This window comes from Mchenga conophoros, linkage group LG10 (assembly GCF_057382185.1).
Source record: "Mchenga conophoros isolate Kocher_MC1m ecotype Shallow Benthic linkage group LG10, M_conophoros_male_GT1.1, whole genome shotgun sequence".
NCBI classification, from domain to species: domain Eukaryota; kingdom Metazoa; phylum Chordata; class Actinopteri; order Cichliformes; family Cichlidae; genus Mchenga; species Mchenga conophoros.
In genome coordinates this window covers 25,674,338-25,687,542 of record NC_140535.1, presented here as the reverse complement: position 1 = coordinate 25,687,542, position 13,205 = coordinate 25,674,338, and the positions used below count along the sequence as shown (strand labels likewise).

General features: G+C 39.5%; 1 protein-coding gene across 4 annotated transcripts in view; it reads right to left on the bottom strand.

The window, feature by feature from the left end:
* The window catches only part of fnip1 (folliculin interacting protein 1), a 40,821-nt gene that overhangs the window by 26,449 nt on the left and 1,167 nt on the right, over positions 1-13,205 (bottom strand). The window contains exon 1 of one of the 4 annotated variants that reach the window (XM_085289584.1): positions 3,729-10,536. The exons of 2 other annotated variants lie outside the window; for them this stretch is intronic. In XM_085289584.1, the coding sequence (XP_085145710.1) occupies positions 3,729-3,739 (11 nt within the window). In that variant the 5' untranslated portion in view covers positions 3,740-10,536. One more of the 4 variants, XM_085289587.1, reaches the window with a different exon arrangement.

Sequence of the window (13,205 nt, the reverse complement as noted above, 5' to 3'; positions counted from 1 at the left end):
GTGTTCTCCATGCCACAGCTGTCATTCACCCATGTCATACCAGAGTCAATAGGGAGACACAAAGTGTGCCATGAGAACGTACTACCAGTCTAACCCTAACGGATTCATGGTGTACCTAGCTAGAAAGAAGTCACCCAAGACAGTCATGTAACTGGATTAAAGAAAGCAAACACATTAACAATATAATACAAAGTATGCCTTTTCTTTCCAGCACGTACCTTCACAGATGCACATGTAACTAATCAGCCTGTGTGACCACTTTGCAATTCAACTAGATGACTTGATTCGTCATTGACAAGTTGCTAAGCCATCATCCACTGCCAGAATTACAGCATGATTAAAAAACTGTGAGCACAAATACAACTTTTGGCTTTCTTTAAATGAAAAGTCATTTTCACAAATGCAAATTCTTAAGATCATTACAATACACAAATAGTTAATAAGACTTTGAGCCACATTGGAAATTTAGAGTATCTGTAAACTGCTGTGAAATTTCATGCCAGTACTCTTCTTCTGGCAGGAATCGCTGGACCGCTGTTAAGTAACAGTTAAGCCATTTACAGGGAGCCAGAGCTCCATGGTTGTTGCTAAGTAACCTGTGGTTTCACTCAGCTCATCTCATTAATGATGGCCATCTCAGGTAATACTTGAAGGATGATGTTGTATATTTACAACTCACTGTGACTAATAGCTGCCATTCATTAGGCTCCCAGAATCCTCATGTGCTTTTGGGGAAACTTGGCCCCCTGGTTGATTTAGTGACAGCTATAAAGATGACAGGATATTGGATCGACTGAATGATGGTAGGGGATTTCTTTCTGATCTGAAGGATAGATGGGTCAGGCAGATGGGCACAGAGCTTGACCTAAATATAGCCTTTTATTGGGGAGCAGGGAGTGTCCCTAAACACAAGTGTTTATAGTAAATGGGCTGACGGGGAGGGGTGGAAAAAGAACTGTTAAGTCCATCAATCTTGCCATCAAAATAGCACACACACACATATTCAAAAGCAGGATTCCATTTTTGTAGGAAGTGAACTTCAATGGGGCAGGGAATACCTGTGTTGTCATGCATGGTGATGTGTCCAAGAGAAAAGGTCTATGCCTTGCATGTGAGCTACTATTTACCAAACACTAATGTCAAAATATGACCAGCATTCTGACAGGCTAACTTATTCAGTCCTGCAGAGTAGCAAGAGGAGGGGGTTTTATGATGCAGCCTTAGTGTTAACTTGTCAAACCAAAGTCATGTGGTGCTTTGAGAAGTAGAAATACAGGAGGGAGACCATGCCCAGAGCCATATGGTCGGCACTAAACAATGAAATGCATCGCCAGCATTCAGCATTTTTTTTTAACGATATGATTTTATCTAAGGCTGCAATGACTCACTGGGTAACTCGGAAAACTCAATTATTTAAAAAAGCCCTTAAAGTAAAAATAATTTGCTTTGATCCTTCCAAGTGCTCAAGAAAGGGGAACTCCCATCCAATGCTATTTGTTTTACACAGCGAAAAACTAAAGGTAAGCTACAGAAATTAAAATAAAACATGCAGATGAACTGTTTACTTGGTCTGAGAGACAGCGCTTAAATTAGGCAGCCTGATGAAGGCTGTCGGCAGCCACCCAAATTTATATTCCAGCAATACCTGGAACAAGTAGGGGCGAGACTAAAGTGAGCCATGGGGTGTAGAAAAACATTGTTATTTCAAGGCTTTAGTAACATTTATTTACATGAATATACAAATGAACACAAAACAAATCTACCCCATCTTGGAGACAATGCTGTGAGAACTCTTTTTTTTTTTGTCTGCTATTAAAAAAGCCTTCCAAAAAAAGACAGTAACAGCTATTTTAGTTACTTTATCATTTTAATTTGCATGTATACCCTGACAATTCTGTCCTTGTGATTGTTTATGAAAAGCTTAATATGGCCATAATTTACACATAAAAACATCAACGTAAAAAGGTTTAGTTTTCATTCAGCTATCATAAGAAGTTAAACTATTAAAAACATTGCAATTTCTAAACTGGAAACCAATGATCAGTTCATTCTGACAGACCTGCGTTTTTCCTTTTTAATACTTGTTATTACTCCTTAATAAGACAAAAGTACTTCTTATCTGATTGTTCCATCAATCAATCAAGTAATCGATAGGATACTTGAATACTAGAATAAATGAATAGCTGCACCTCCAATTTTATCCAAGGGGGAAAAAAAACAATTATTTGTTCAGTCTACGTGCCAAACTGGTGGCATAATTCCTCTATGGCCTACATAATGGCCTCAAATTGCATAGTATCAATATTTAGCTCATCTAAGTATCACATATGTCTTTGGATCACTGCTTTTCATGTGTGGTTAATTTATTAATATGACAACAGTTTATAATTTAGATCAATTTGGTTGACACCACTACGTAAGAGGCACTAAGAGTAATATCTAAGATGTGAAGTTTCAACTCTCACAAACTGCTTTAACAAACGGATATCTTTCCAGAGCTTAAATAGCTAACACAGCTAACAAGGAAGAAATGACAGCAATTAAATAACATGGGTACGACATTTACAAAATAAGATGACGTGCTGTTTACAGATCAACCCAGAATGAATCTGCATAATTTGACGCCAGGCTCAGTGCTCCCTTTGTTTTAAGAATAACAGTGAAGAAGACAAGAGAAGCAAAGAAAAAAATAAAATAAAGATAGGACAGAAAGCAAAAAGATGTAAAAAGGCCAAATCTTTTTATAAGCACCGGCAAAAAACAAAAACCAAGAATAAACTCAAAAGAGGAGATAAGAAACAGCTAAAGACCAAAGATGCACTTAACAATAAGAGCAGGCATGAAAGACAAAGAACAAAAGCCAAACAGATCACAATAAGAAAACAGACCTAGAAAAATCCAGAAATCTAAAGAGATAAAGATAGATATCTGACAAAGAAAAAAAAAAAACAACAACAACAAACAAAAAAACAAAACCCAACACTGAGCGAAAGACAAGGAAAATTAGTGCAAAGGAGGAAGTACCCCATCAGTGAGCTTGTGACAGTCACAGCACTGACAGAGGAGAGAGGGGAGTCATTCATAAAAGCAGCACATGACTTCATGACTGTTACATGCTTGTACTGCTGTGACCGCAATTGTCTGAACCAAAAGTGACTCAAATTCTGAGCACCACAGGTGTAAAAAGGTTTCATTTCCTTGAGCAACCTGTTGATAGAAAAAAAAATCCCCAAAAAACATTCCACCCATGAATGTTTTCTGCATGTTTCATTAAAAAAAACAACAACAAAGAAAACTAAACAAAACAAGATGGAAACAATCAGGATGTAAAATGAGTGAATCACCTTCTTTTGTGGCAACAGTTATCAATTTGACATTACATAGATATAAAACAGAAACTCCACCCAAATACATGAGCAGTGTTTTTTCCCCTCACCCAAAACCAACAGGCATGCTTCACCACAAACTCAGTAATCTATATTATGTAACTTGACCTCAACAGATAGAATCAATCTTGTTCAATGCCACTGAGGCTGACAGTTAAAAAGCGACTGCCTTTCTTACGGTCTTGCTTGTAACAGCCAGCTGGCACATTGTAGCTCCCAACACTCGGGCAGAAAACAAACTTAAGGGTAACAGCACAAGCATTGTACACAAACCTCCTTTAACGAACACCACCGTGCCCACTTGGATGCATAAAGGCCAGGTTAAACATTACCGACTCCTACCTGGGCATCATTGCGAGTCTGCCAGTCTTTCCCCAGCCCTCTCCCCTCTCTCTATTCCTCTCTTGCTTCTCCTCTCCAAGTCAAACCAGGTTCTAAGAATAGCGGTGAACTAAATTCACACAACAACATGAGACTATCAGGTGATCGCAGGAACACTGTGTGTGCTGGACAGTACCGAGGCGGCAACAGCACTGAGTCTGGACCGCTGACAGCCAGAAAGCGCTGTGATAAGAGAGTGACAGTAGGGACTTGTTCGTCTGTTGTTTCTGAATCCCGCTCTTTTTTTTCCTCTCTCCCTTATTCATCAGCTTTCTCTTTCTTTCTCCAATTAATTTAAACATGCATTTTTTTCTCTTGTAGAACAAACTGCATATAAAAAACATTTGGGGTAAGAAAGAGCATAAAGCTGCCAAATCTTGTCAATGAAGTTCCCCACAACTTGAACTTCAGAGAAATGGACCAGTTTATTTAGGCTGCTCACAACCTAAAAATGGTCACCGTCCCATTCTTAAATACTAAACTACATTCCTTGTCACATATTCTCCACTCATATTAACTTGATATAACTGCAACGCTGACGCAAAACCTTCCACGGCTGTTCCGTGGAAGGTGTAAAGTGATAAAGGTCAAAACGTGGCAGCCTTGTTACCTAGACTGTACTGAATCAAACATCAGCCTATACTGACCTCGAAGAGCCCTAGCTTTCTCACTCTCTCATGCCACTAGAATGTGTGTGTGTGTGTGTGTGTGTGTGTGTGTTCGAGACAGAGAGACAGTTACATAAACATCCCCTCTGCCTAAGCTGTGTGACGTTCTTCCGGCTGTGTGTGACAGAGGGTTCCGATAAGTGCAGCAGCTTGTGTTTTAAAAAGACATTTCTGCAGCCAGCAACCACAAGAGGGTCAACAATGTCATAAAACTGGACAATTCCTACAATGAAAAACAAAACAAATAAAAAAAACTTCCCCATCATACAGCATTTTGCCATTTAACTGAAAGCCCAAGTTCAAGTTAGTTGGAATTTCACTGCATGTGCTTGAATCCTGATGACTAATTTACTTGTCATTTAAAAACTCATCTAAAAGTAAGAAAATGCTCAGGAAACTTAAAATCGATCACAATCTGATAGCCCAGGTAGAACTTACAAATATGGCATGTGAACTCAAAATTAACATTAAATTACGAGCTGAAATGTGTAGCATAACATGACATCACACACACACACACACACACACACACACACACACGATTGTTCAGTGTAGCTAATGTTAGCAGAGGCAGCCTTCCTTCCTTAATGTGGTTACACACTGGTTCTGTGTGGTTATAGGTTTACTCGAAGACTGCGGACACACAACCATTAATTTTCTACATGAACGTAAGGCACGACTGCTCTTGTTCATTCAGCTTTCATCTGCTTCCACCTCACTTTTTTTTTCTTTTCTTTTTTTTTACAGCTTCCCATCAGAGGGCCGTCTGTGGAGGCTACAGCACTGGGTAATATTGGATGGTGTCATAGCATGTTAAAATCAACAGGTGCTTAACTGTCTTGAAAAGGCAGCTACACTGAACATACTGCACACTATTTGCTGAAAATCCCTGCTTGAAATTTTAGAGCACAAAGTGCATTTTGGCAAATATTGAACAGAAACAGGGAAGTAAAGCGGCAACATATGACCAAAGTCAGGCGTAAAGACTGAAACCGCTGACCCTAAGGTTGTGTGTAATAGCAAGCAAACCACACCAAGAAGAATCTAGATAAAGTAGAGAGAGCTTTCCATGTGGGAAGCCTGCTCAGTGATGACTTTAGAGATCATTACACAGGAGTACTACTGAAGTCATGTATCAATATGCATGTACTGACAGCATAGGAAAGCTGTATATAGCTCCTAACACAGCTCATGCACCTTCACAAACCCCCAATGTAAAACATGTATGAGTACCAGCTGCACCACTAGTTGTGAGCTATAGGTCATTCTGTGCCATAGTGCTACTTTCCAGCATGGCACATAGGCAATACAAACAACTATAAATACATAAATCACTATGTGACCCTGAAACGCAGTTAACACATCTAATCTTTCAGACATATCTAAGCTTTCATCAGCTAATATTGTATACATATGTTCTCAGAAACTCAGACAAGTGCTAATACTTCCCAAGAAGTAGAAGATACTTCTGCCTAGTTGTCAAATTTGAAACCTTCCCTGCAGGAATTGGTGTATCTGTGAAATGGTATACAGTCTGAAAATTAACAAACAACAGAAACAACACTCCTCTGCTGCTGGAGAAAGCCAACAGAAACCTCCATGGGAAAAATGTTCATTAATCAACTGATTAAGGTAAACAAGTTGTTTATTCATTATTAAATAATTAATCTACTGAAAATAATCTGAGGGTCCAAGTTTTTTTTTTTTATGAGGGGAGGGGAACTACCATTACAATACAGTGAACATATTGTCACACACGCTCTGAAAACACCTGACTACCTGCATATCAGCTAGTTTCTGTGCTGATTATGTAGCATTGAGGACTTCTGCATTCCAGCAGTCACATGATACTGAGAGCATTTCTGGAACACCCTGAGATGACGGTTCACACCTACAATATAGACACACAGAGACTAGCTGATTAAAGTAGGCAGATATAATAGATAATCAATTAGCTGTAAACACCATATCTGAATAAAAGGTCACAAGTAAAGCAAAAAGTAGCCCAGTCTAAGTGTATTCTCTGACAACACTCGTGTTTTATGTGGAAGGTTTAGCCAGTGGGAACACTTTTTTTTTTTTTTTTTTTAAATTTATTTATTTACTTCTAACTTTTCTTACTATACACATCCTCTGCATTTATCTTTACCCAGTGAGGTTGTGTATACTCTGGATTAACTCTGTGTGACAACTTCTGAATCAGCAACACATGACAGAAAATGAGTGACAGCTGAGTTGGGAGTATCGAGTGTATGACTATTTCTCACAAATAATCACATGAACGGAACATCAAGCTGAAGAGTACTGGTGGAAGTCACGTAGAAATCGGGGTAAACGGTCAGTGCTGCACATGTAAATCAAATTCTAATAAGCAAAAAAAAGATCATATGATCGAGAGATTCAGTTTCGCCTCAAAAAGCAAATATCATTTCACTGCATCAAAACACCTCCCTCACCATGCTTTCTGTCATTTCTTCCTTTCAACACTCTTCTCATTTAGAGATTGAATGTAGGCTAATTAGTTAATATGAATTTTCTGATTTTCAAAATTCCAATAAATTACTCCCAGCTTCGTATCTGAGAATATTCAGTCTCATCAATACCTTTGCTATGTGGTGCTAAGTTACTGATTTATTTTAATTCACTTATGTGTAAAAGCTTCTTAACTCATTCACTGCCAGCCATTGGCAGTGAATGAGTTAAACCCATTGACTCATTCACTGCCATTGACGGCTATAGACGTCAATGGCAGTGAATGAGTTAAATATACATTTAGGATAAATTACAAAAAAAAAAAAAAAAATGTTTATCCATGTGGTTAAAGTCCTATCTTTTAAATAGGACATTTTGTGTTAAGTTGGGGTCGGCTTCATCCTCTGTGGCCCCTCTGCTTTGGGGTGTTCCACAGGGATCTATTCTTGGGCCGTTATTGTTTTCATTGTACCTCTTGCCCCTTGGCGCGATTTTCCGAAAGCATAAAGTGCCATTCCATCTATACGCAGATGACTGCCAGCTCTACTTACCTCTTAGTCATTCTGATAGTCTCCCAACTGGACCTCTGCTTGACTGCCTTACTGATGTCAAAGCATGGATGGCAAACAACTTTTTAAATTTTAATGATCGGAAGACAGAAGCAATTTTATTTGGCCCAAATCGTTCTTCTCATACTCTGGATGTTGATCTTGCAGCTTTGACTTCCCAACTAAAGAGTTCGATCACAAATCTCGGAGTTAAAATTGATTCTGCACTCACCTTTGATGACCATGTAAACGGGGTGGTAAAATCAGCATTTTATCACCTCAGACGTTTATCAAAGGTTAAGCCCTTTCTTTCCAAGCGTGACTTGGAAAGCGTTATTCATGCCTTTATTACCTCACGTTTAGATTATTGTAATTCTCTTTTAACAGGGGTTGGGCAGGGCACTTTGTCATGCTTGCAATTAGTGCAAAATGCTGCGGCACGATTTTTAACTGGTAGAAGAAAATTTGATCACATCACTCCGATTTTGGCCTCTTTACACTGGCTTCCAATTGAATTCAGGATCCGTTTTAAAGTCCTTTTATTGGCTTTTAAATCTCTAAATGGTCTGGCACCTGTTTATTTGTCTGATTTGTTGAAGCCCCACGTCCCCACTCGTTCCCTTCGGTCAGCTGAGCAGTTGCTGCTTTCGGTCCCAAAGTCACGGCTGAAACTTAGAGGAGACCGAGCGTTCTCTGTTGCCGCGCCAATGCTTTGGAATAACCTTCCTCTCCATATTAGACAGGCTGCATCAGTGCCAGTTTTTAAGTCTTTATTAAAAACCTATTTTTATTCCCTGGCTTTTAACTCTGTGGGTAACTGACATTTTTATTTTTATTTTTTTTATTGTTTTTTAACTTTATTGCTATGTCTATTACTATGTGCATATTAGTATTGTACAGCACTTTGGTCTACCAGGTGTGTTTTTAAAGTGCTATATAAATAAATAAATGATGATGATGATGATGATGATGATGATGATCCAAATAAAAAAGAATTTCAATACCCAAAAATGTGTCTCTGCATCAGCCCCAAGTATCCAGTGTAAAAAAAAAAAGCAAATGTAATTTTCTCTGATCTTCTCAGGTACATCTGTAATGTATTGGTAAGGTCACATGCAAACTTGCTATACAGTAGAAATGTCAAACAACAAATCAGTCATAGAAAATAAACTAATAACTCCTCTCATCACTGTACCATGCAAATAACATAGGGAGTTCCTTAATGCGTATACGCCACAGGATAAGCAGGCCTAGCTAAATGTAAAGTCATCATCCTAGCATTCATTTGGAAATGTCAGTGACTTGGTAACCAGAAACCATAAAAGCCTTATCTTCAAGCAACCACAGACAAAACAACTACTGGTGACGCAATTTGAGCAAGCATTATATAAAACTTTGAGGCTAGGGGTACCAGCGAGGCGATTACCAATGACAACAAAGGATAGTGTTGATTGACATACGACAGAGAACCAAAGACATTAGAGGGTTACCTAAGCATGTGGAGCCTTGAATGTCCATTAGAGACAAGCTGTTAACTATAAACTACAGCCGACAAGAACTGCTTTCAGTATGGACACTCCTTTAGGTCCTTAAACTGAGTATGAGCTTCACATGGCAGACAGCTGATTGATCCATACAGTGTTTGCAGGGAGGTCGCATGTTCTGGACACACGAAGGCCAATTAAAACTCCTAATTCAACCTGTGGTTTGAGTTATCACATTCTAACTGGTAAATTATGTTTCTTCTCTTCGATCCGTGGGTTACCATGGATCATCTGCCTCCATCTCACCCTCTCCGTTGCATCCTCTTCTGTCACACCAACCATCTGAATGTCCCCCTTTAATATATGTATCCACAAGGCTCCTCTGTGGTCTTCTTCTTTTCAACCTGCTGGGCCCCTCCATCTTGATCATCCTTTGTCTAATATTTCCACTACCCGCCCTCTGCATATTCCTTCCATCTGAAACTTGCCTCTCTACCTTTGCCTCCAGTACATCTTTAATAGCCCTGCTTAGATTTCACGGCTGAACCTGCTAGGATACTAAAGGTAATGTAGAACAGCTATTTCACTGCCAAAAACATTTCGATACAACCTCTGGCGCTATAATTTTCATTCTGGTAGCACATGTAGACATAATTACACTGTGCTTAAATAGTAGAATAGACACTGACCCTTTGGCTCACAGAGCGTAATAGAAATTTAATATCAAGCTAAAGGGCACATTCTGAAAAGTTTGTGACGAATACAAACGCGTTTGCGCACCGCTGTAAAGTGTGTGATGCCCCTGCAACTTTAACATCAAATTATATCCTTACTATGACCCTGCAGTTCTGAGAAGCCTGAGTGTGGCCACTTGAAATAGCCCCGATAGGAACCCGATGACAGCCGCTGTCTTTACAGAACCGTGGCACGCTTGCAGCATTCACACAAGCATGCACCGAGGGAAGAAAGCAGCCCTGCAAAATAAAGCTATAACATTCACAGTAATCCATGTCAGTTTACCGACAGTGAGTGCTTAAAAAGAAAGTAATCAAACAGAGAGCAGAGCAGAACAAGCATACATAAAAACGCTGTGATGGGTTTTTCATTTTAGAGTCAAGCTGGGAATTTTTTAAGATAGTGATGCGATAAAAGGGTTGAGACAGTACGAGTGATCACATGTTAATTCATAACTTTAGATAAACAGCAACAGGATAAAAGAGAAGAGAGCATTACTTAAAAAAAAAAACAAAACAAAGTGTGCATCTTCATCAACACTTGCAAAGATGCTTAGGTTTTTTTTGCCAGCGACTTTGGTAACCATGTGATCACTCAACAAACATGACAGCCTGAGATTGATGAAAGCCTCACATGACACACCGAGTTATGAAAGTACGCAATGGAGGAAGGACGCCTTGCCAATCAGGAACCTGAGACACGACTTCTCCCAAACTATAAATAAAACATTTTTAAAGATAAATTCCACGGTGTGAGAAACAAAAAAAAAAGTAGTACTCCAGCAAATGCAACGTCATGCATTTTCACAGGCTGTAATGAATAAGCTTGTCAAACATGATTTACTAAATCTACATGAATACACTGTACTAATTTAATTTATTTTAAATTCACCAAAGTTTTATTATATTTTCTAGACTTGTGACCATTTTATATCAACTTGAAAAGGAAACAGGTGAGTCCTAGTTTACCATAGAAAAAGTTTAATTCCACGAATCTATATATTAAACAGAAAACGTCAAACTTGAGTAAATCTGCTTTTACTCTCTTACTCGTATATTGTCTGTTAGTGCAGGTCATGTAGGAAGTTTCCTCAGCAGGCTGCCAGGACAAGCAGTTTGGGTGTGAGTGGGAGGACAAAGCTACTGGCTAATGATCAGGTCTCAGACTGGCTACAGGATGAGCCAAAGGCTTTTGGTGTAATGTACAGTATGCCGTCCCCAGTCAGGTGCCGCAGCCAGGGAAACAGGAGTCTTTTTAGGCTTTCCTCTCAGGGTCAGCCAAACTACTGCCCTCTATGGTATTCTGGAGGGCACAGTGGAGTGGTGTGGCAGTGCATGGTGTCGGTGATGCAGTATGCAGGCCAACGGTTTGCAAAACAGGAAAGACTTCATCTCTTCTGGATATTAAAAAATATAGACTGGAAAATGCCAATAATAAGCCTGATGTACAAACTAAAAAAAGCTATTTCTGGTGTCACATTGGGCTTGCTTATTCCCCCCCCCAACCTGTCAGAGGTTTTTAAGGTCATTTTCTTTTAACGTCTTGATTGAAATTGACTGCAGCATCCTACCCAGCCAAATTTATTCATGGTATAATTCTCACACAGTGCTTTTTAAAAAAATACTTCAGAATAGGGCTGGGCCATATCATACTGTTCACAGTAATACCGGTGTAATGTTGGGCAACGATACGAAAATGAAATATCGCGATAGAATAAGGGTAAAACGCGCATGCGCAGTGCCTTTGTTTACATACGCACATGGCGGCGACACAGAATGAGAAGAGCGAAAGGGGATCGTTAAATGAAACAGATGAACCAGGTTTGTAAAAATGCTCCAACTTCAGTGGTGTGGAACTGGTTTGGCTTTCATCCGTCAGATACACAACAAAGCACTATTTTTGGTAAGAGCATGCTAGCGGGCCGTCGTTATTACCGTGTTATTTGGAAAATACGGCACACTTAAAATCAATCCTTTGATTTTTCTGAAAATCGACAGATTATAATCCCGTGTGTATGTATGAATTCTGGTTGTGTTTACTGACCTCGAAACGATTTTATGTGGTACATGGCACTCGAAAATCTGTCAAATGTTTCAGTACGACTTTGCTAAGCTACAAAGCCGCACTGCTCGATGGATTGTCGGAGCATTACGGCTATCGTAGGCAGGCGCCTCGCGGAGTGATACGTACTGTGCTTCAACATAATATTACGTATTGTGTGTGTATAACCTCTTTTTAAGTTTTGTGGATATTAAACATGGTTATGCTGAGGATATGTCGGCCAATTTCCACTGGAAATGCCTTTTGGTTAAACTGTCAGCAAGGAATTTGCATTTGCACTGTTAATTTTTTATATAACTTTAATGCACTTAAAAAAGCTGCCTGTTTAAGTGAAAATACGTTGATGTTTTGGGGGGTTTTTGCACTAATAAAGTTGAGGAGTTGTAAAGTATTTTGTCTAGTGTCAATTATATCGTCAGTTATATCGTTATCGCAAATTTTCAAATGTATATCGTGATAAATATTTTGGTCATATCGCCCTGCTCTACTTCAGAATACTGTTAACGTCATCATTTCTGCAGGCCACCTCTGCCAGTGGACTGCAGTCACGTTATATTCTCTGTTCTGTCCATCTTTTAATTTTGCATGCTCAGTTGCTAACCACTTCATCCTCCAACTTATTTGTTCCACCCTGTCCCATTAGATTCTCCTCCCTTAGACCCTCAACTCAGTGTTTTTTAAATTCCTTTTAACCATTTTTCTTTTATGCAGAAACTCCTAATGCTGCATCTTAGCCTATTCTTGCTACCACACAAGTGTCCCTCTCCAACCATGTCTCCACACAGTTCTGTCCTCTCTAGAGCATTTCATGCTTGATGAATGGGAAGCTTATGCCAGAGGTATGAAGAGCACAGCTGACCACTGAGCTAACAGAAAAGCCTGCTGCCTGCCTGTTTGCTCTGGGATTGATGCCAGTCAGCCCCCGCCCCTCCACGCACACACACACAGATTGCATTTATATCACTGGGTGCAGGGCACCTTTATGACAGTGGAACGTGCTCTGGCTCAGGCATGGACCAAAGTGCAAGCAGCACCACAAGGAGATGCGCTTTCAGGTAAATATCTTCCCCATGAGTGACAAGGTGGGAGAAACATTGTGCAATGCCAGTGTATTTAAAGCTTTAGAGCACGTTTTTCCAATGGTGGCAGACCTGACCCTGAGGGTGTGAGAGAAAATACACAGGGAGACTGCAAATCAACTCCCATTCAGCTCAATGATTCATTGCCATGTCAGGCTGAATGTAACCTTAGAGTTCTTATGCAGCTTACATCGGTTTTATACTCCATACATAAATAAAACTTTGTTTTAAGATTATGATTGGAAACATTATATATGCTAAGGACGCCCAGTTGCAAGCCTGACAGTATTGGGCAACATGTCGCCGCAATACTGCGTTAACTTGCCTTTAATTTTTAAAATACATGACCAGATCTTTATAGGGTAAATATCAAAGAGCTCTGGTGTTTGGA